Source organism: Calonectris borealis, chromosome 2, assembly GCF_964195595.1.
Source record: "Calonectris borealis chromosome 2, bCalBor7.hap1.2, whole genome shotgun sequence".
Taxonomy (NCBI): Eukaryota; Metazoa; Chordata; class Aves; order Procellariiformes; family Procellariidae; genus Calonectris; species Calonectris borealis.
The window spans coordinates 23,747,722-23,771,519 of record NC_134313.1 but is presented as its reverse complement, the minus strand read 5'-3'; the positions used below and the strand labels follow the sequence as shown (position 1 = coordinate 23,771,519).

Genomic DNA, 23,798 nt, shown 5'->3' with positions numbered 1-23,798 from the left:
TCAAAATCAAGGAACTAAAACACGTTCAAAAAAAGACAACACAGCCAAAACTAAGTTATTCTTCACAAATGTATGAAGAATGCTCCGTATCCTAGGTACTGAAGGGTCACTTGCGTATCTGTTATTTTAACCAAGTCAGTAAAGTTTTTTTTATTATACCCTACCTACACAACTGCTGTAATTATACGTTCCCTTATACATACTGCATACAATTTATATATGTGTATACACATATACTGAAATATGGAACAAACAGATTGCAGCCTCAATCCTATCAAAACTTACCCAAGGGTGTTGCCTGCCAGTCTGCCCAGAGTTTCAGAACCAGACAGAAACCATGGGGAGTCACTAGTCCTGCCTGGCCTGGATGTCCTTCCTGCCCCTGAGCCACTGCTCAACTTTGAACTGAAAGTAAAAGATGGTAAATCAGTCACAAAACAATCCCAAATGGGTTAAGAACAAAACCTGGAATCCCAGGTCTAAATTCTCAGGGACTTAGTCTGGTAACATACCAGCTTAAGCAACACCCTTGGGGAATATTCCAAACTAATCTAACTGTATATTAAGAGGTACACTGGAAAAAGAAAGTGGAAAGCATGCCTAACAGATCTTAGGTACATCGGCAATCCATAATAGCACAGTTGCAAATACATATTAAGCTAATTAGTGATTTGAGTTAGCCACTGTGCTAAGTTTTCAGTTAGCGTAAATGTACAAATTGTAATCACCAGGTGTTCTATCCATAAACCTGACCCTGAGTATGCTACTTCGATATTAAGAAGCGGTTTACATTCAAATATGAACCATTAGTCCTATTAAGGGGGACTTACCTGGACTGAAGACAACAGGTCTAGAAAGTGAGACTCTCCAGATGGGACCACTTTCAGAGTGGATTCTACATGAGGCTTAACAATTTAACACAGTTTCTTTCATACGGATTATTTTTGGAGGGGTTTGTTTCTTGAAGTTAAAGAGATCCTGTCTCACTTCTTTTAGAATCAGATCTACTATTTATTCCTACACCAGTTTGTCAAGCTAGGCTGTTGGCTGCATCACCATAACCATTAGATATCTACTCAAAGTACTCATTCCAAAGGCAATCTAGTTTAAAACCAACCAAACAAAAACAAAACCAAAAAAGCAGCCAAGCTGCTTATACAGTGTAAAAGCATGATTTAGTATGAAGAAAAGCTTTTCTTACCCATCATTATTATCAGGTTTACCCAATTCCAATCTGTCTGGCTGAACTGAAAAACCAATCCTGCAGACTCTACCATCCTATATTTAAAACAAGAAAACCAAGTGTCCAAAATTGAAATGTGAGACAAGTTACAGAAAAAAATACAAACAAAACCAAGTCTTCAGTTACTGAAGAATGTTGATCAATTTGATGTTAGAAGAATTAATTTTCACTGTATGGTTTCAAGTTTGTTATCTGAGCAGATTTAAGTAATTTACCTCAAGAAGAAATGCAGCATGATTTGGTCCCACCACACACTGTTTAATAGTGGCTTGTTCCAATACATTCAAAGGGGGGTGGCTGAAAACAAAAAGTGAGCATGTATAACATTTTTAAACTTTTAAAGTTTGAAAAAAATAAAAAAGAAGTGGTACATGGAAAGAACAATGCGCAGTGACGGTTACCGATATAAAAACATTCAAGAATGACTAAACGTGCATTAGTTGAAGCAACTATGATGTACTTTTGGTCATTAAGCACAGAAAATGCAGAACAAAACCTTAAAAGGTGGTAGAGTTTTCATTTAATTTGATCAGCAATAAACAACAGGGGTTATATTTCAAATTAAGGAGTCATTTCATAATTTATCATAACTGAAAACCTAACATTTTCTTCCTAATATAACAACTGTATTATCTGAAGCATTTCTGAACTTTAGTATTAGTAGTATTGAGGCTTTCTAAGGCTATATCTACAGTACAATCATTTGCTTCTTGTTGCTGTTAGAAAAATTGTACTTTCCTAAATGATTTCCAGCAGCATGTGATATGCCTTACCTGTTTAAATTATATTTGTTCAGCTTCTCTGAAACTTCCCTTAATCTGAAACAAAAAGAAATGAAACTGTTGTTTGAAAGACATCCCCCACAGTATGCAAGATCCACTTAAGCAGCATATTTACATTATGGGAACAACTTACCACCACATTTAATGAAGCTTGATATGTAGACTCCCAACACCAAGAAGTATTTATAAGAACTGGATGGTGTTCGGCTTCAAATCAGGTTTTTGTTTTGGAGGTTTTTTGCTTTAGAGTTTTACCCTTTCACCTGCTATCTTGCCACAAAACCCATGTTTTCTTGCATTTCTCTGTGTTTTGCAAGTCACTATCAAAAAGCACTACTCCTGCCTTGTTACCACCATCTACAACTTTACGCACAAAATAAGCAGATGAAGCAATGATCATTAGCTCTAGATATACTTGTGTTTCCTCGTATAAGCTTGAATACAGCATCCCAGAGCAGACAGCAGAATTATAATTTTCTAGGAAATCCAAGTATGTGGTGCATCAGAGGCGAAAATATGACTGTCAAGTTCCCCAAAACAGAAAAGACAGGAAAACAGATGCACAAAAGCCAGCGTCAAAAGGGATGAACAAAAAACTTTGACTAGTAGAAGAAACAATCCAGAGAAAATTCACTATATATAGGGTTATGTAAAACACCACCTTTACTAGAAGGGAATGTTTCCAAAAGTACTTCCGTCTCACTGTCATGGCACCTGGAAGCTCAGAACCCAAAAAAGGGCCAACCCACAGACCACTCCTGCTTAAGGTGTATGGTGTCCAAAAGTGGAAACCAACACAGTAATTTCTAAGGTAATTTGTAATCCACTTAGAAAAGATCTCCAGGCAGCAAAGATACTCCCGTAATATCAGGTAGGCATTTCAGGTAAAACTTGGGCTCCTTTCTTCCCAAAGATGACACGCAATCTGAAAAAGCCCCTAAATAGCTTCCAACTTTAGTTAGAATATTTGCATTATATTAAGATATAAAACCAAGATGAATCCTGTAAAAATAATGCAAGGTCTTCCTAATTAAGAAAAAAAATCCCAACTTTGGTACCATGTTCATTCTAGCATTCCACAAATCTCCTTCTTAATCAGCAACACCTTTCTAAACCTAACAAAAAGATATGCGCACTAGCACTGTTTCCCTCTGTTTGAATCCATGCCTTTAAACCTTTTCTTTTTACTTGCTTCACTTCAGTTTCTACACACAGACTGCTATGGACAACAGACTTCAGTTACTTGCTAACCCTGAGCATGAGAAAGAATACAGATCAGACGTCCAAACAGCCAAGTCTTAACATTATCAACGTGTTTAACTCTAAAGCGCTTGTCCTGAGGGAAAAAAGGAAAAAAGATATATGTCTGTTTGAGAAACAAGATAATTTATACTGATAGAAATAACTTTCAAGCATAAGAAGAAAGGACCACAGTGAAAGGACAACAGGAAGGAAGTGAACGTGCTTAGAATTGCCTTTTGCTATCCAAGTCAAGCTGCTGTTTGTAAGTACGCGATTTCACACTCCCGATTTCCAGCCACAACTGCTTCACACAGGCCAAGAGTACATATATAGACAAGGTAAGATTCTGTGAAGACAACCCACAAAAGGGAATGAGAGAACACAAACTTCACATGCAATCTGCGCAAAAGGTACCCCACAAGAGTGAACTACTGTGGGACAACGTGGAATGAACCCCAAAGATGAGTGGCACACACTCCACAGCTTACCATGCGGTTTTATAAAGCAAGCAGGGATCTACTGCATAATATATGACAAGTTAAATGTCCCTGAAGTTTCATGTCTTAAGTATATCGCCTAACAGTTTCCCACAGGAATCTTGAGCAGTTTTCCATTAACATTTCTCCTCTTGGCAAGCATGAGTAATAATTATAGAATAGGAAAACCTACCTTTAAGTTCACTGCACTGCCTGTATGAAAAGCTGACGGCAAATAAAGTAGTGCTTTATTGGAGATGGTTACTAGACTGGTCTATGAGAAACATTTAAAGTTTCCTCATCTGAGCTTTGTGTCACAAAACCTGAGCACTACCAAAGAAATAGACATTTTCAATTTGTAAAAAATCATCATAATTCTTTTTTACTTGTAAAAAAATAATGACGTGATAGGGAAGAAATATGCACAGAAAGCTGACTTGCATACTCAGTGAATCTATTAGTAAGACCAATCTCAAGAGAGCAGGCCCATCTACAACAAGCATAGGTCAAAAGAGATCTAACGTTATTGAAAAGAGGCTGCTGTCAACATTTAAGGGGAGGGAGCAGAGAAGGATATAAGCGACGATGCTGAAAGTACTAAACCCTCTTACAGAAAGAAAAGAAAAAAAAAAAGTAAAAACTATCTCACCCCCCGACCATCTCGTATGCAACTGCTGTAATAGCAAAATTACCAATTACTGCCTAATAAGCTTAGAGATCCATGAGGGCTTGAATTTGATGCAGACCACCACCCAAGGAAAAGGAGTAGTTCCCCAGTGCTGCGTCCCTGCTGGGCTGCTGGTTTCAACCCTGCTCCTCCCCCTTCCTTGTGCTGCCACCAGCATTCGTGTGAACGCCAGTCACAAAACTAAAACAACAGAAAAACAAGAGTAAAGTGGAAAGATGTGTTTGTGTATTCTGTATGGAGAGTATGTTTGTGCAAATAAAAATTCTAAATAATTTCACAGAAACACTTCCCGCAGCCATCTAAGCCTTTCTGCTTGCATAGTTGCACGGTATTGTACTACCGACCCTCCGAAGGAAAAATACGAAATGCATATTTAAGATCAGGTTACTGTTATCAATACGATTCAATAATTTCAATTGATGGTGCACCGGAGGAAGACGTACAGGCAGAGATGATTTACTTCATTCTCGGATTAAGGAAGGCCAACACTTCCAATGAGATCTTTCTGTAGTAAAACAAATCTTTGATATGAATGCCTGGACAGGCTAAGCTTTGAAAAATTCTCATTAAAGGCAATTAAATTATTTCAAAGGACAAAGTTAGAAGCAACATGTATTTTGCTCACAAAATGATTTTTGGGGAAATGCATTAGCTCGCCACACTTTTAAACAAAAAGTTTAGTGATGATGGCTTCTGTGTTAAGACACTCATTCTTTAAATATCCCTATAAAAAATAATCCAGAAACAAAGGAAAACAAAGTCAGTTCATCCAAGCTAAGCAGGGATTGCTTTGATTTTAAGTTTTGCAGCTACAATTTCTAGCCTCTCCAAACTGATCAGAATAGAAGGGAACTACGCTCACACTAAGCAACCAAAGAGTCTCCAGGACTACAGGAGCTCAGACTTCACAAGTGACGCTTTTATGATTCACAAGATACTTCTCTCAAAGTACATTTCTATTTCCAGAAAAGTTTATCTGAGGACCCATCCTTCCATCACATCTTGCTTTATAAAATCAAGCTAGGCTCAAAAATGCAAGGGAGCTACAGAGAAACTCCATTTCAAAATACTAAGTATTTTACAGAAATACTGAACTTCAGTACATTTTAAAGTAACTTTATCCTATTTAAACAAGTGCTTAAATCCAAGCAAGCAAGATTCTGGTTTACAATTTGTGCTTTTACCAAATTTGCAAGAATGGAAATCTTCTGTTTTAAAGCAGGCAGATTGTCCTGAGAATTATGGTTTTTTTAAAGACGCTATAGACTTCTGTAATAGATGTCCACCACGCCCAGTTCCCTGCAGCAGTCAGTCAGCAGCAGTCCTACCTTGCCAGTCATCCTGCAGGAATATTCACCCTTCTCAAGTATTTCCATCATGCCAGCAACAGTTCACAGACCAACAAACAAACCATAAGGCATAAGCAGAACTTCCTTACTGTTACAAGGTTTTAGCATAGTTCAATGAATGTATGCTCACCCTTCTCCCCGTGTGTTAGGAAACTAACAGTTACAAAAATAAAGAAAAAAAAACCCACCTACATCATCTACACTCAGTGAACATCTGCAAGACCTTCTTCAAGCAGGCAAGCAACATGAAAAGCACAGTGCACTGTAAATAGGAATCTCATGTAGCAAGATTTACATAATTTTCCCCTCAAAAACTTACTTGCTGTTGAACAGAAACAGTATTTACAGGTGCTAATATCTAATCTGACATTTTGCAGCTTTGTTCAAATAACAATACATCTAGCACGTTTATTTATAAGTACTAAAACAAATTCTGCCATCTCAGAGATTAATTTCTGTAATGACATAAAGAAAGTTATTTTTCATTTTTCTCTGCAACTTTAGACTAAATTTTTAAATGTTCATTTAAAGAACACACAGTAAAAATCACTTAAGTGAAGCAATCCAAAGGATTTAACTGCAGAGATGTAAAATAAAATATTCTCATGTTGCATGTCTCCAGAAAGAAGGAAGTCTTTCTGTACTCAGCAAGTAACACTACAAAGTCCCAGACACAATATTCAGAAGATTCTCTTGGATTTTTCCTAAAGTTGTTCCTTTATAGCCTTAAAAAGTTATTTGTACACTTTAAAGAGCTTTCCTCACTTCAGCACCACATGGTGATGGTAAGAGTTGCAGAGGAAGAAAAGGAAAGGTAGATTTAAAAAAAAAAAAAACACAACAACAAACCAGCTTGGTATGATGAACAACTTTGAGTAGGGAAATTAAAAATAAAAGTAATTTAGCCCTGGCAGATTTTTCTAAGGGATCAGGCCTCTCTAAGACAACTTAATATGTCAATGAAGTCTGCAAGCCAACAAACTTATGAGACTTTCGCAATAGAGCAGAAAGAAGTATACAAGAACAGATACAATGCCTTTCCAAGGGAAGGCTAACAATAAGCAGATATCCAAGAGGGAAAAAAAAAACAACTCAAGCACTGGAAAACAGTATTGAGTAACATATGTATCAACACTTAAAAAGTAAATACAACCTTCATCTCCATCCCTCAGTTGAGACCCTGAAGTGCTCAGAGCACAGCAAGCCAGACCCAGGGAGGCAGCTCTGTGGCACACTAACAGGTTTTAGCCCAGCAGAGCTGCACAGCCTCCAGATCAAAGCCCTCTCACACTTGCCTGTCTTAAATCACATGGAAATGAACTCCTGTGTCTGTCTGTCTGTGTCATGAAAAGAGCCTCAGAAATGCAGAAAATGGACACCAATGAGAAGCTTAAGCAGTATGTTAACTTTGTTTCCTGATCCCAGGATATCTTGGACACGGGACGCTGTCATTGATGTCAAGTCACATCCAGCTATCTTCCATGCCATAGTACGGCATACAAAAGGATCCTGCCCCTGAACACCATTTCAAACCTTAGAAAGCAGTTTCCAAAGAGGCAGCCTTCCACAGTTGCTGTACCAGTCACCTTTCTCCTAATCGAATAAATTAAGAAACAAAGGTGAAAAACCTCTTCTCCATCAATGGGGTGGGGGGGGGGAGAAGGGGAAAAGATGATTAAAGTATGCTTAATGACTATTAAGTCATTCTGGGTAGTAAGGGGTGGAGGGGCACCCATTAAAAAAAAAAAAAAAGCTTAAGTACCACACAAAAGCAGGCAATAAGATTACCTGTAGAAAATATACAGTAATGCACATTAAAAAAAAAATTCCAAGCACAAGTACAAAATGACAGCCTCCAAGGTAACCAATACTACTCAGCAGTGGGGTGGGACAACATGTTTAGACTGTAATACACAGATCACTGAAACAAACAAGATGACAAACAAAGTCGCTGCTCTACTCAGTCAGTAATCAGGTGTACCATGGCTTACACTGTGTCCTCTCCCCATCCAAAAAATATAAACCAGGACTATTCCGTTCTAAGCCAATACCTACTGCTCAGGAAATCCCTGAGCTACAAACTGTTAGAAGCTAGAAAAGCATCACTATATGTTTGCCCCATTCTAATACCCTTCTCCTGTTATCTAGCACTGGTCACGGCCACAAACAGGAGGAAAACAAGATGGACCTCTTGCCTGACTGTAACAGCTGCTCTTATGTTTCATGGTATCAACCAGCACAGGTTTTCAGAATATGGCTCCCAAACTTTATTTTCAGTTTTGTAAGACTGTCAGCTTGTTTAATAAAGGTAGCTCTGACTGTTTAATAGTCCTCTCTGGAACAATGGTAACACGCTGTGCTGAATCAGTAAGCTATAGTAGAAAGCTAATATGGCAAACATTCATCTCTTGAAAACAGTTTTCTGCAATATCATTGAAAAGTCTTCAGGTAATACAATGATTGCAGAAAGTAAATTCCCTTACAGCAGACCATTATTATTTCATGATATAACAACACTGATATAGATAATGACCTATATCTAAAGTTAGGTATAAGCTAGCCCACAACAAGGTTAAAGCAGGACAAGAAAAATTAGCAAAGACAGGATAGTGGCAACGACATCAGAAGGTTAAAGATAGATACCCACCAATACCTATATTCAGAATTAAACACATACTGCATAGGCAGGTAAAATGACTTACTCATCTTCTTCACCCTACCAGAGAGTGTAAGCATATATTTCAGTTCTGGTTTTAAGAAAGCAAGGCAGATTTCCTATCACTGTATAGGAGAAAGAGAGGAAAGCAGTGGATATTGTCTACTCAGACTTTCGTAAAGGCTTTTGACACCGTCTCCCGAAAGATCCTCACAAAGAAGCTCATGAAGTATGGATGCATGAACAGACAGTGAGGTCAACTGAAAACTGTCTGAACGGCTGGGCCCAAAGGGTGGTGATCAGCGGCATGAAGTCTAGTTGGAGGCCAGTGACAAGCGGTGTACCTCAGGTCCAGTCCTGTTCAACATCTTCATTAATGATCTAGATAAGGGGGCAGAGCATACCCTCAGCAAGCTTGCAGATGACACCAAACTGGGAGGAGTGGCTGATATGCCAGACGATCATGCTGCCATCCAGAGCACAGCTACCTCATGAAGTTCCACAAGGGGAAGTGCCAAGTCCTGCACCTGGGGAGGAACAACCCCATGCACCAGTACACGCTGGGAACTACCCAGCTGGAAAGCAGCTCTGCAGAAAAGGACCTGGGAGTCCTGGTGGACACCAGGTTGAACATGAGCCAGCATGCCTTGTGGCAAAGGCGGCGAATCCTGGGCTGCATTAGGCAAAGTATTGCCAGCAGGCTGAGGGAGGTGATCCTTCCCTTTACTTAGCACTGGTGAGGCCACACCTGGAGTTCTGTGTCCAGTTCTGGGCTCCCCAGTACAAGAGAGATGTGGACATACTGGAGAGAGTTCAGCGAAGGGCCAGAAAGATGATTATGGGACTGGAGCATCTCTCAAATGAGGAAAGGCTGAGAGAGCTGGGACTGTTCAGCCTGGGGAAGAGAAGGCTCTGTGGGGATCTTATCAACATATATAAACAGCTAAAAGGAGGGTGTAAAGAGGACAGAGCCAGGCTCCTTCCAGTGGTGCCCAATGACAGGACCAGAAGCAAATGGGCACAAACTGAAACACAGGAGGTTCTGTCTGAACATCAGGAAACACTTTTTTACTGTGAGGGTGGCCGAGCACTGGCACAGGTTGCCCAGGGAGGTTGTGGAGTCTCCATCCTTGGAAGTTATTCAAAACTCTTCTGAATATGGTCCTGGGCAACCAGCTCTAGATGGCCTTGCTTGAACAGGGCAGTTGGACCAGATGACCTCCAGAGGTCCTTTCCAACCTCAACCATTCTGTGATTCTGAGGGCTTTTTGCTTTCAGGATGTGATCTCCACACATTTGACTTGGAGGCATGGCAACAAAAGGACGGTTTCTTGCCATTGAAAAGCTAGAAGCTTATGTTTTGCTACACAATCCCTGTAAGGGCAGTGGCTTAGGAAAAAAGCTACACCAAGGAGTCACGGAAATGTCTGAGAAGTATTATTTAGACATTGAGTAAAAATATTTATGGGTACTAAAATATCCAAATGGAAGTACTCTGTTTCTCTAGCAGGAACAGAAGCCCTCCAGCAAGACCAGGGGACAGCTACCTGTAGGACTTGTGAAATGCAGCATTAGGTTTGCCAGAACTAGATGCTTCTGATTAATGATGAATTTCTAGGCTGGCTGACTGGTTCCTCTAGTTCAAAATCTACTTTCTTCAGATTCATCATTTAAGAGACACTGAAAACATGACCTTCTGAACAATAATTAAAAAACCAAAACAAACAAACAAAAAAACCAAACCCACAGTGCAAAGCATAGCCATAACGTAATTCAAGAGGAATATAAAGTCAACCACCCTTTTTAAATACGCAAAAACCCGATCCTAAAATAGCTATGACACAGCATGGCCCTTTTTTGGAAAAAAAGTTGTAATGAAAAGTCTGAATACAAACAGAAAGAAATCACAAATGGTATGATCCTGATAGGACTAGCACATAGCAGTTACAGCACACCTACTATGTTATTCAGCACAATATCCAGAGGATTTGGTAGTAAAGTAGATCTACGGCTACAGTTTGCCTAAATGCCTAGTGGTGTTTCTGTGGAAAAAAGAAAAATACACTACAGGAGAATGAGTCAGCTTCAATCTGATGTTATTCTATGACAGTAGACTTCCAAAAATATGGGTCGCAGATTTAGGCAATACAAGACAGAAATCTGTTCTCTGGTGTAGAATGCATCAAATCATCATTCTGTGTTCCCAGATTCTGTTCAACTGCACAAAGTCCTTGTAGCTGAAATGAATTTCTGTTTAACATTTAGCAGAAGGCTATTTCTTCAGCCAGAAGACCACTAAAAGCTAAACAATTGGATCAATCAACTCACTTGGGTGCGAGTTCTGAATCTTAAAACAATGAAAGCTGTAAGCTATTTAGCCACCCATCATTTCAGTAAGTATATCCTTCCGTGATAGTAAAATGTGGAGAATGGGAATTTAGAACCCCATGGTTGTCTTTAAGGATACTTGAAAAATACTCACATGAAATAACATGAGCCAGTATTACTATTTTGAGCAATATATGAATGCTACCTACCAAAATGTAGCTAGGAAGTTGCACACTTGTTTGACTAGAACTAGTGAAACTTAAAAGACCACATTTAGACAAAGGGGAAAAAAATCCTATTTTTTACTGTCAGAGTGTTTGCTACAGTGATTCCACTAAAAAAAATTGCTACCAAAATAAAAATCCAGTCATTGTAAAATCTTAAAACCTTTTCGTGTCTCATAGCGATAGATTGTTAAAGCTCCTTCAAGAGCTAAATTATGAGCCACTAGGGAGGTTGTGTATTTACCAGCACACCAGCTTAAAGTCAGGAAAGCCAGGTTCTGGTCCCAGCTGAGTCTACTGTGGGAACCCAAATCATAATCTCTCCACCATTTTCCATTTCGTTCTTGCTCTAAGCTTTTGGAAGCCATGACCACTACGTCCAAAGCTGGAAAACGGCCTTTGATTATAGCATTCAAATGCTACAAAAATATTTTTAAAAGTAAGAACTGTCATGTTATTAAATACTTCGTGTCTTGGCTGGAGAAGAGCAACAGTATATTTTGTACAAGTGATTTTATTAAAAACAAAGCACAAACAAGACACTGAATTCCAACTGCTTTTCAATAAAGTCCAGCATGCTTATTCACATGCTGAATTAGTTTTAGCAATAGGGAAAGATCATTTAGCATGTCCAGTCCTTTACTTGCCAATTCCAAGGCTTGAAGTCTTCAACAAAAACTCTGATATCACAGTATTATCTGCCTGTCACTTTTTCAAACTTGTTAAAAACTGCCTTTTAAATACCATGAACTCCCCGCCTCACACTGCACTGTCTTCTGCTAAACATACATCTTCATAACCTTTCTCTCAGACACTGCATCTTTGATTTAGATAGGAACGGAATGAGACCTGGCATAGGGAGTAGAGAGCAAGCACCGTGCCAGAAAAACGAGCAGCCAAATCGCTTTGTCAGATGCACACTGCAGGCAAAATAACTCAAAAGAAACCCTGGCTTTTGAGGTGCACAGCTCATCACAATACTTTTTCGCACTGCCGAAAAACAGATTCTCTCTTTTACATCTGTCTGTAACTCAGCCACAAAACTCCAGGTGCTTCCCCTCAGCATAACTAGTATTTTGGTTCCTCTACAAGAACTCATGAAGCGGCACGTTGCGTACCTCCTGCTTCACATTTTGCCTACGGCCATACTATTTCAGGTAACAATCTTGCCAGATACAGATTCTGCACCGCAAGAGAAAGAAACAAAGCTTTGGCCATTCCAGCAAACGGCCTGTTATCCCCCCACGCCCTCCCATCAAGAGCAGGGCAATCCTAGCCAGATTACATTCTGCCTACCCAATCTGCCCCACAACGACAAGATGCTATGATTTGTGTCATTGCAATGTTTTATTAAGTACCTTTAAATCTTTGCTCTAGAGACAGATACATTTTGCCACAGTCAGCAAATTGTGTAAATAATGCCTTAAAAAAAAAAAAAGAAAAGGAAAAAGAAAAAAGAAAAAAGAGAAGGAAAACTGCTGTTACTAATGTACTAAGTGTGGTCAAAGCTGAAGAAAAGAGTTTCAACAACCTAAGAAAGAGATCTTCATTAAAGGTCAGAGAACAATAACTCAGTTATATTAAAAGAAAAAACAATATAAGATGGATTAAAAGCCATAAATCCTCTTTAGAAGAACACTTCATGATATTTACTAGAAAGAGAAAAAAAATGCAGCTCTGATCATTTTCAGGCTGGATAAGGAACAGCAAAACTTCATACCACAAATGAAAGAATAAACGCTGAAAGACACACTTAAGAAAATTAATTTTGCAAGATGAATAAGAAATTAAAATGATACCACACTTATTGAAGGAAGTGACAAACCCCAATGACTTCAAATGACAACACAGTAAGGCCTACAGCTCTCATTCAACTGCATTCACATGGGTAAGTATTTATTCTCCAGTTAAGTTTTTGGTAAAAACACAAACATTTGTCCATATTAAGTCAATGCCAGACTCCACACTGGAAACTATACAGTGAAATTATAATTTTTAGTAGAATCCAAAGATCCCAATCAAGATCCATCTCACTTTATCGGAATTACCTATGTATATAAAGAGATAATCTGTCCCAAAAGTGAAAAAGGTGAGAGTTTGAGGAAACCTAATGGAGAATAGAGAATGAAGCATAATGAAAGATTAAGCAAAATTTTTAAATTATATTTATACACAGACTTGGCTTAAACTAGTCAACTACTTCTACACAGCGTAAAAAAAAAGACAAAAATTAGCATCCAGCTTAACTAGAGATGATGGCAAACATGCTGCAGAAACTAATACCACCAAGTCCTGTGTGCAAAGCACAGAGTTTTTTTCTGGGCTATTTTCTAATGAACAGGCAAACTACAGCTGAATGGGTATAATCACCCTAGATTACTCAAGATATTCCCAACTGTCCGCAATACTGATTACTCTGAGTAAAAAGCAAAAAACCCAAACAAACAAAAACCATACCCCCTTGAATGTAGGGGGTTTTTTTTGCCGAAGATAAATTTCATAAGATTACTGACGTCTCCAGCAGCCTTCGTGCTTTCATCTGTTGAGCTACACTATCGTTGTCACAAATTAAACTGGCAGACCTCAAGGCTGGCAATAAAACAACAATGATAGTGAGAAGTTCCAATACAGTTAATGTCCAAAATAGTACTAACCATGTGAATGCTTTCAAAGTTTTTTATTCTGCACTCTTTAATAAAACACCATAATGTAAAATTAAATCAGAAACATAAGGGACCAAAGCTATTTTGGGGCATCTTTTCTGATAAAAGGTAGTAACCAATTTAATCAAGAAAAGCTGCCCAAAACAAAATTACAGAACATACACATTTCATCTCCATTGTGGATGCAAGCAATCTGAGAAATTGCTAAGAGACATCTTACAGCATAACACCAACAGACTTGGGATTACAAAAACTAGACAACGAGACAAACCATAAGAAACCATAAGATCATTTTTAAAACTGCAACAAAATAATCATGCTGGGGTGTTACAAAAGGGTGGCAAACAAATATTCAAAACTTTTCTGTACCAATGTGGATTGGTACTCTAAAACACATTGCACTTTAAAGCACAGTAGCTAAGATTTGCTGAAAGACAGGGTGAAGCATATTTAGCATGAGAAATGCCCCTGACAAGTGCTGGCAGTAGCAGTGAGACTTGTCAAAGGAAGACAAAATTTTCAAAGATAGCAAATTCCATAGTTATATCACTCCTCAATTGGAACCAAACTGGCAGTTTTACATAAATGTAGATGACCAGTGTGCCCAGCCTTATGCCTTTCTACTCCGTTTTACAGTATGTTTGAAGTGTTTAGAATAGGCAAACTTCATACCTTTGTATCAGTGAGGTTCTCTCTCAAATGTAACAAAAAGCTCTTTAAATTGAAACAAAATAGTTAATTTTCCTTGGAGAAGAAGGGTGAGAGAAAAGGAAGCAGCTTCATTAACTGCTTTTTTAAGCACGGAAAGACTTTAAAAAGTAGAGCGGAGAGTTTATTGTCAAAATAGTTCTATGCCAGAAATAGAAAATAATTAAGATCTGAAACCTGGATAATTATTGCTGTAGTGGACTGTGACCACCCTCATTTAACCTAACAGGCTTACAGTTTTGGACAAAATACATGTGCACCTTGAAAATTAGATTTGCACACTTATTTCAATATTTTTTCTCCTAATCCTTCCTCCCAATTTAAAATCCTCTAGCCACTACAACTAGACCTTGTCCCCATGTATATGTCTGGGGCATATACAACTGCCAACTACTGCAGTCTTCTATGTGAAGTTGTTACTAAAAGCCAAATCCTTAGTGGACTTCAATGAATTCAAGCTTAAAAAAAAAAGTTTGTGCAACTGAAAAGCACAAGTAGTTTTTGTATATGGTTTTCTTCTGCATAAGTGGCTATTGAGTTGATGCAGGGAAAGACAAACCAGCAGCTTTGACAGGGAGCATCTTGCAAATTTAACTACCTAGATTGCTGTTAGCATAATCACTACAATAAAAGCTACCTTGAAACCCCTTTTCCTTCTTTATGTAATTTTCAAATACATACTATCATCTATTTCATTTAAGTCACGAACTATTAACCATGCCATAACTGTAAAAAGGCAGCTACAACACACTGCAGAGCTTGCCATGCTGAGGTACATCGTTGGTTGTTTTTCCTCAAGTGTTAAGTAATTTTTCACGTAAATTAATTGTGTACTGAACAGTTACATACTTAAACTTTAGATAGTTTAAGAAAAAAAGTGTCATACCCTTTACATCTATTTTATGGTTTAATTACAAATTTTTGACTAACATCTTTTTACAAAAGTATCCTACATGGCAACTAGAACATTTAATAAATGCACACTATACCAACATTACCTTAGAAGTATGCTGTTGATTATAGACTATAGATTTTAACTTTTACTAAGAATTAGCACATAAATGTCATTGACTGATACCTTACTGTTCTTAGAATTAAAAAAAGTTGTTTTCTGACAGTTCTGACTTGCATTGCCAAGCTTAAAATATGGCTATTAATATCTTACTCCATTAACCTTACTTTATCATTTGTCTAACAACAAATATGCTCAAATCTCATAGATAATTTGAGAAGGAAAAAAGAGGCAACATTTGTGCCCTGATCACTATTTTACTAAATTCCTTGTGACAGGTCACAACTACTCTCAGCCCGGATCGCATTCACAGCACAGTTTCACATTACAGTAGCCAAAATAAACTTGCTGCTTTCAAAATGGAAGGAACTCAACCCTGCTTCCTCTTCCCCGTTCTTCACTCCCAACTCTCCTTCCTGCACCACTTTTGAAAACCCCCCTTTTTTATCCATCTACTCTGATGCTCACCCAACCAGGAGATAAACCAGTTCAACTTCCTAATCCACAAAACTGTATTTACTTCACTTTACTAGGGTTAGCTTTATATCGTTTTAGCAAATTAAGTCAGTTTGCTGTGGGATCGGACACTTAAAGCTAGTGCAAGGTAAGAAGCGGGGAAAACAAACCTCCCCCCTTCAGAAGAGAGCAATTACTTTGACTTACAACACCTCAGGAAAGTTTCAGCAAGAACATTCACAATTACATACATACTCTCTAAAAAGCAGCGTCTGGGGCGTAGCAAACAATTGTAACCAGAAGAGGACCCTGGCAGAGCAAAGTCCAAAAAGGCCTAGACTATTAGCCTGTGTATAAGTCATCTTTCACATTCAACCAGTACGAAATGATGCTTACATGTAAGTTCTGATGCTTACCTGCCCAAATTATCATCCTTAAATAACAATACTGAAATAAGATCAAATCTTAATGCATTGCTTCTCCATGTATGAATCCTATAATAGTCTGTATAACCACAGTGGTGGTGCAAACCTTTTGACGCAGCTAAAACATTTTATTTTAAAAAAAGTGTTTCCAACTAAGAGTCTGATGATAAAAATAATGCCATGATGGTCATGCCATTCCCTCACTCTCTTCTAAAATAAGTCAATTTAAATTTTCTTATGCTTTCAAGAAATTAATCCTAAAAACAAAGTTAACACTTTTCCTGTCCCATCAAGTTTCATCAAGCAACTGTAACTCAGGGAATTAAAGTACTACATCAGCAATGGTTTCCCTGTAATTAAATCATCCATTCCTGTTTGAGGCAGGCTAACTTCACTTTTGCTAAAGTAGATTAGGAAACGGTTTAAAGCGCACCAAAATAAGTCACTTGAGCTAAAAGAAGTACTGTACTATCTGCACACAACCTGCAGGTTTTCTATTTAAGAACAAGTCAGTCAATCCCTTCTTTCCCCCAGCTTCGAGCAGCAATGCAGATTACATGTGAGTAACAGCAGGGAAGTTCATGCTCTGGCTGCCTTCCTCTCCACAAGAGGACAAGTACTCTCCCAGCACACCTGGGGACGTAGAAGAGGGAGTTCAGGACTAAAGAAACACTTGTATTATCAGGAACGCTCTCTCCCTCTCCGTGCATGGCTCCCGCAGACATGTGGGGCCAGGACACCAGCTCCACATCCCTCCTGGCTCCCTGCACAGAATCATACCACACCCTACGCCAGCTCCTTCCAGCAACATCTGCTTGGGATTTTTAACAGATTTGCTCATCAGTAAATGCAAAGGGGCGGGTAAGAAAATCTGCCAAAGTAGCAGCCCACATATCCACTGATCACTTGCCTATTACCTTGAAATGATGTTTTCATGTACGTAAGCTATGAGATACACAGGCACAAACTAAAAGGGTACGTTCTTGCTAGGCGCTTTTTCCACAGAAATTGATTACCAGAGAGTGTAAACAATGCGGGCAATGTAAAGTACACTAGTTAATTTTTCAGTTCAGGCACGGCCTAAAGTAAGTAATATTTGAATAACAGAGAAAGGAATTGAATATATTATTAAGGAAAAATAAACTCACGTAAGAGCAAGATAATCCTTTCTTCCCCCAAAGCTGTCTGTACATAAATACTCATTGAAGCTTCAAACGAACTTTCTTCGGTCACATTACTTGTTTCGAAGAGCTTACTGTAAGAAAACTTACTACATACCACTTCTTAACACTCATCTTAAATTCAGAATACCCTCTATTTAACCAAATTCATTACGTCTCATCTTCAAGAGGAGAGAAAAAAGCACATTAACATTGCGTCAATGACCACTTAAAAAATGACATCTTACCCCATGCTAGGACTTGAATGACTTAGCTGACAAGAATTTTCTTAGTATAGGGTAAAAACAAAGGCAAAGCCTTGAGACGAATCCTGTCCCTGAAGGTTAGTTCATGTACGGAAAGCCATTGATGTAAGGTGAAAGACTCCCCTTCCCATTCTGCAGAGTACCAAGTTAAACTGCTCCCGTGAGGTTTCATAATAGCCAAGAAATGATTATTTGTCATGGTTACACCCACTTCCTAACCCAACATAAAATTAAGAAATATACTAAGAAGAATTTACCAAGATTTTCTATGAAATTGTGTGTCAAACTTCGCTCACAAAGCACAAAGTCTCCAACCCCGAAACATACATGAAACAGGTGGGTCATCAACAAAATACATCTAACACCCACTGCAACAGAAGCTGGGCATCTCTTTTCCAAAGATTAAAGCCAAAGATTAAAATTAATTATTTACATCCCAAATACTTTACGGAGCTGTTTCTCAAACTGCAGGCCATACTCAATTTGTCTCCCATTAAACTTTTCATATTCAGTTTGCAGAGAACAAATTGCTTGGGGGACAAATTCCAAGTTACCTATCTTCCTAAATAAACTTACCGGAAAAAGCTTAATTACCTCAGTTCATCCTAAACAAAAGTTTAGCCTACTATCCATTTAAAAAAAAGAATCCTAATACAACCGCAAAACTAAATATAACCTTGTCCCTCTCTGAGCTTTCTTCAGTGCAACTAGCTTCCAGACATCTGAGTGAATACCACGAACAATACAACACCACTTCAACTTATTTGAGAGAGGTCTAATAACTACCATCAAGGTACAATATTAACTAGTAGTTTCAAAAACACTAGTTAAGAAGTACTTTCAGATGATGAGTAGGCATGCTCAGGAGTCTTCCCTATTATTTCTGGTTCTACAGTTACTTTTTCCTTTTTTCTTCAAAGTGTTTTACAACTCTCCAAGTTGCTGCACGAATAAGAGGAATAACAAATTACACAGAAAATCTAATAAAAACTGTAAAATACAGTGACACAAACTGCACCAAACCAAACTGAAAAAACTACTTCCTCACATTTTGGAGGCTGCTTAAGAGCAGAGAAATCTTCAGGAGAAGGATACTTTCCAAACACTTTCCAAACACTTCACCCCCTTCACACATCTATGCTGATTATTAAGCATAATGTATCAAATACTTTGTTATAAAAATTCAAAATTGTCATGTATCCTGAACACACAGGGATTGCACTGATAAATCCCTTGTGTTTTAAAATGTGATTATTCCTTAGATGCAGAACACGGATCCATTACTGAAAGCAATACAATTGATCATGTTCTATGTACACTACAAATGAAAGCATACAATGCAGAATTATGGTCCTAAATCAGATTTTGAGAAGCAATTATCATTCAGAATGCAGACAGAAAAAAAACTAACTTGGGCTACTGACCACTGTCTGCAGCACAGACTCCAAAAAGCCTATAAAGTGTGAGAGGGGAAAGAAACATCATAGAGAGATGACATGTTCCAAGATCCTAACTCCTATGAGCATGTGTATGAGAATTTATTAAGCTATCTAGATGCTGATCTATATTGACAGAACAGTAATAAGCAGCAATGCTACTGATAAAATTGAACTGGCGTTTCCAGCACATATGTGTGTGCTTCAACCCTATTTATGAATCATTCTGATTTCACTGCATTACAAGTTCTGATACACAGCTACCGCACTTCTAGTAAAATTATATTTATGAAGTGGAAATTTATGACTTGCAGCTCAGATCAAGGAGCCACTTGATTTTTCAGAGTAAGTCACTACTTAATAGCACTTCTGCAGCTTTCTCCATGTATTAATTACCACACGTTATGAAGCTTCTTGTATCAAATAGAAGTTGTAAGAGCTGCTGCTGTGGTAAGAAGGGGAAAAAAAAAAAGAAATTAAAAAAATTTAGGAAGCATTATGAAGACTGAAGGGGCATCATATTTAACATCAATAACTCAACAAAACAGGTGACATACAAGAAAAAACAGATGAGCTCTCTCACTCTAAGCAAAGTGTGATAATTACATGCTAAATGTTTTCTAAGGGCCTACGAACATTTAAAAAAAAAAAAAGAAAAAGAAAAACCACTGGGGTCCTTTCAAGTACAAAGTCCTAGATCTCACCCTAAATCAAAACAGCACAATGAAGCAGCGGAAGAACTCCTACTACAGCACCACCTCTCACTTTGTCACTCTAAAGGAAGATGATGTATGCCAAATTTGAATGTATTACTGTGGAGAAAGCCAATCAATCCCTTAGGAATGGGTAGGCCTCTTAGGAAGCAGGATCCTGTAAAATGTATTATCAGGTTAAAGGAAAAAAATACACTTCACACCTATTTTATCATTAGAAGTTTCTTTTCCCTGTTTAAGGGCATGGATGATAAAGTTCGGCAGAATTTTTTTCTTTACAATGACCTATTTTCCTCACCATAAGCCCTCAAACCTCAGCTGTGTTTTAATAGAGGCACCTCAGCAAAGACTGGTCTAGGAAAAGTGACCTAACTAGAAACAATAATGAAGTGAGCTGGACCCTGACCTACTCTGAAACCTGGTAATATCAAAACCAGAATATAACCAAGAGTCTATACTTTTTAAGATTTATAAATATTTAAATACTATTTATAAAAATTAAATAACATTTATCTATAGGGTAAAAAATATGTAGGTTTCTATCCAGTGATGATTAAAGATCTCGATTTATTCACACATAAATTTATAAGAAATTAAAGATGAATAGTCACACGTTTCTTAAGAATTTCTATATAAAAGAGCACAAGTAAAATTTACGAGCTATAACACATACCATTAGCAATTGCTACAGAAGAAATATTTGACAGCCAGACAGAATGCTGTCAAACACACATCAAGCAGCGAAGAAAATTCAGTTTACGGCTTTATCTTCCCCCAAGCATTCTAGTTTCTCCCCAGCCTGCAATTTCTCTCCCCCAATCCAACATAAAGTTAGCTACGAGGTTTCCAAGCAGACTGCGCTTTTGTGCTAGCTGTCATTCCCACCCCAGCCAAGCCGCACACAATCAGAAATCTGGAGATCAGGCCTCCTTTCTTATTTAAAAAAATGTATGTATGAAGGGGAGCGCAGAGCACACTGGCGGTACGTGCGCGTGGAACATCCCCGGCGTACGTCTTCCCTATCCTCGCTCCCGTCATTCTCTCACACACACCGCGATCCCCATCTGCATTGTCTGCCTCGCTCCATCTCTGATTAATATGGACACATTCTCGCTCCTCCTCGAACTCGGCCAGGGATCCTCGGGAACCCACGTCCTCGGGCAGACGCCGGGACTCCCCCGGCAGGCCGGAGTCCCCGCCGGGGCCGCGGCGAAGGTCACGGCCCCCCACCCCCGCCCCCTCGGGGGGCAAAGTTTACGGCGGCGGCCGCCCGGAGCGGCCGGGTGCGTGCGGCGCGGCCCGCACCGCTGCTCGCCGCCGGCCCCTGCCCGAGGAAAGCGCCGGGGCCCTGCGGCTCGGCGCTGCGGCTGCGAGACGGCGGCGCGGCGCGGCGCGGGGGGGGTGTCGGGACGTCCCCCGCGGCCGGCGCTGCCCGCTTCCCCGGGGTGCCCCGCCGCGCCGCGCTCCGGCCGGCCGCCACCGGCCCCTCCCCTCACCCACAGGGGGCCGAGCCCCGCCAGGCCGGCCCCTCCCCTCCGCCCCCCGCCGCACGGCCTGCCCCTCACCGGTCATTGAGCTGGTCCTCGGTGCCCGGCAGCGGGTGCACCACGAAGTGGATCGAGGTCATGTTCCGCGCCGCCGCCGCTGCCGCTGCCCCCCCCCGGCGGAGGGAGGCGGGCGGGCGGGGGCCGGGCACACAATGGGGGCGGGGGGGCGGCGGGGGAGGGGGCGCTCGGCCTCCGTCCCTCCCCCGGGGCCGCTCGTGGCCGCCGGCGGAGTCCTCGGCTCACCCGCCGCGGCGCCGAGCGCGAGGAAGACGGAGCCCGCCGCAACGGCGCCGGGAGGAGGCTCAGCCCGCACCGCACTCACACACGCGCCGCCATCTTAACTTCCAGCGGGCCCTTCTCCCTCCCTCCGTGCGCCGCGCCGGGGAGGGCGGGGCGGCGGCGCGCGGCCGCGGTGTAAGCCTCGCGCTGACTGGCGCGCGCGCCGCCGCGCGACGCCCCTTCACTAAGGGCGCCGCCGATTGGTCGGGGAAGCCTCGCGGAGCGCGGTGACGTCATGCGCGAGGGACGTAAAAGACCACGTGCCCCCAAGAACGGCTCCCTGGCGGCCGGGGGTGGGGTGGTGCGCGCGCGGAGAGCCCTGAGGCGCCGGACGGGGCCCCTCCCCCCGCGGCCGGGCCTCGGCGGGAGCAGAGTGGGGCGGGCGGCGCCGCCGCTTCCCCTTGGCAGGGGGGTGGCTGGGCTGGCTCTGTGGCGGCTTACCCGGCCGCGCCGCCAGGAGCGCTTTCCGGGCACAGGCCGCAGTGCCCCGGTCCGTTCCGCCGGCCTTCTCCGCTGCGGCCTTGTAGCGCGTTGAATGCCTTCCCGGGGCTTGCTGGGGCGGCGCAGGTCGAGCCGTTCCCCGTGAGTGGCCTGTGCCTCGGCTCGGTGACCCCCGCCGGGTCCCCTGTGGCCGGCGCGGGGGGGGGTTGCGACCGGCCCCTCGGCCGGGACCGGTACGGGGTGCGGCCTGCCGGAATGGTGTCGGGGGTGGAAGTGGGGGAGAGGGTGTGCGAGGCCGTGCCTGCCTCCGGGGCGTCCCGAGTGGCGGGTTGAAGTAGGGCTTGCCCCCCGTCCCGGTGCATGTGTGGCCGAAGATGTGCTTCAGAGCCGCTGCCCTTCATCACCCGCTCTCCAAAGCCGGCTGCTTGCTTTGTAATTCCTAGTTACAAGTAGCACGGTCAGCCTTCCGTCCAACAGCCAGAATTATCCACCTTTTTTCAGGGAGATCAGTGGTATATCAGCATAAAAAGTTGGGTCCCAGGCCGATGAAGCACTCGATGCCACGCTGGCTGCGCACCCTCCCTCTGGACAGGGCTTAAGCGTACTGTTCCAAGAGAGCATACCTTGCGAATGGATCTGTTTTTAACAAATTAGCATCTCAATTTGCTGAAAGTTGAGTAACAAAGTCAATAAAACAGCCATTTGTTTCTATAGAAACTAACACCTTGGCTGGGATTGTACCAAGCTTTGATTCCGCCGTCCCCCCACCCCCCCACACCCCCCCGGAATTTGCTGCTTTTGCAGCCTGCTCTCACTTATTATCAGGAAATCAGAAATTTAGAAAACTGGCTTGGAATTTTTTAGCATGTAAGGAATGTTGGCAATCACATGATAATGGTACAAAAAAATTATAGTTCAGTGAGTTACAATTAATTTCTGAGGCTGTGTAATCATAAACCCTAGAAATCTCAGTTTGTTCCTCCACTATCAAATCTAAGGAATTTTGTAACTTACCATCTTCCATTCCCCTTTCTTCCCTGGTTCTTTCTCCAGTACAGCCAAAAGGAGCTAATCAAGAATCAGCTGATGTAGCTGCTTGCAGCCCAAAGATTTGGGGAGTTTGTGAAGTTTTTTTTTCAATACAACTACTATTAACTTGAGGAAATGTGGTAAAGACAAGAAATATTCAGTTGATGTGTTCCAGGTTTCTTATTCTCAGATACTGTTTCCCCATATGTTCTGTTCTCAAGCAACAGTGATATTCAAATGGATTCAAGAATACAAATAAGTAATTTAGCTTATCCTGTAAGGAAAATGCTAACAGGTTTCTGGAAATACAAAGGCATGGAATAGGACTTGTTCTGTTTGGTAGTGAGACAGTGCAGTAGCTGTGCTTTTAAAAATTAGTAGGTCCATGATTTACCTTTTTTTTTTTCCTGTTAGGACGGAGCTAAGAGGTTTTGGATTATTCAGTTCTGCATTTGATTGTACCAAAGTTTGTTAGTTTCGCTCTACTTTTTCTTTTTTTTTTTTTTTAAAGTCAGTCTTTATGCTTTTCCTGAAAACATTTATATTGTATATTGCAGTGGGAGATTCTTCTAAGCTGTCTTGACCTCATCATTTTATCAGAATCACTTGCATGTTTTGATAATCACCTGAAAAACCTTGCATCTCAATTTGATTATTTTTTCCCAGACAAAAATT

The 23,798-nt window shown here is 40.9% G+C and overlaps 1 protein-coding gene across 18 annotated transcripts in view; it reads right to left on the bottom strand.

Annotated features, from left to right (window-relative positions):
- The window catches only part of UBR5 (ubiquitin protein ligase E3 component n-recognin 5), an 89,611-nt gene extending 68,028 nt beyond the window's left edge, over nucleotides 1-21,583 (bottom strand). For 9 of the 18 annotated variants that reach the window (XM_075141319.1, XM_075141322.1, XM_075141327.1 and 6 more), the window contains exons 1-5: nucleotides 21,393-21,552; nucleotides 2,017-2,061; nucleotides 1,459-1,540; nucleotides 1,202-1,278; nucleotides 286-405 (exon numbers count right to left, since the gene is read on the bottom strand). In XM_075141319.1, the coding sequence (XP_074997420.1) occupies nucleotides 286-405; nucleotides 1,202-1,278; nucleotides 1,459-1,540; nucleotides 2,017-2,061; nucleotides 21,393-21,454 (386 nt within the window). In that variant the 5' untranslated portion in view covers nucleotides 21,455-21,552. Of the gene's footprint in view, nucleotides 1-285; nucleotides 406-1,201; nucleotides 1,279-1,458; nucleotides 1,541-2,016; nucleotides 2,062-21,392 lie in introns of all 18 variants that reach the window. The other 9 variants (XM_075141326.1, XM_075141328.1, XM_075141331.1 and 6 more) reach the window with 3 other exon arrangements.
- Nucleotides 21,584-23,798: the final 2,215 nt, after the last annotated feature.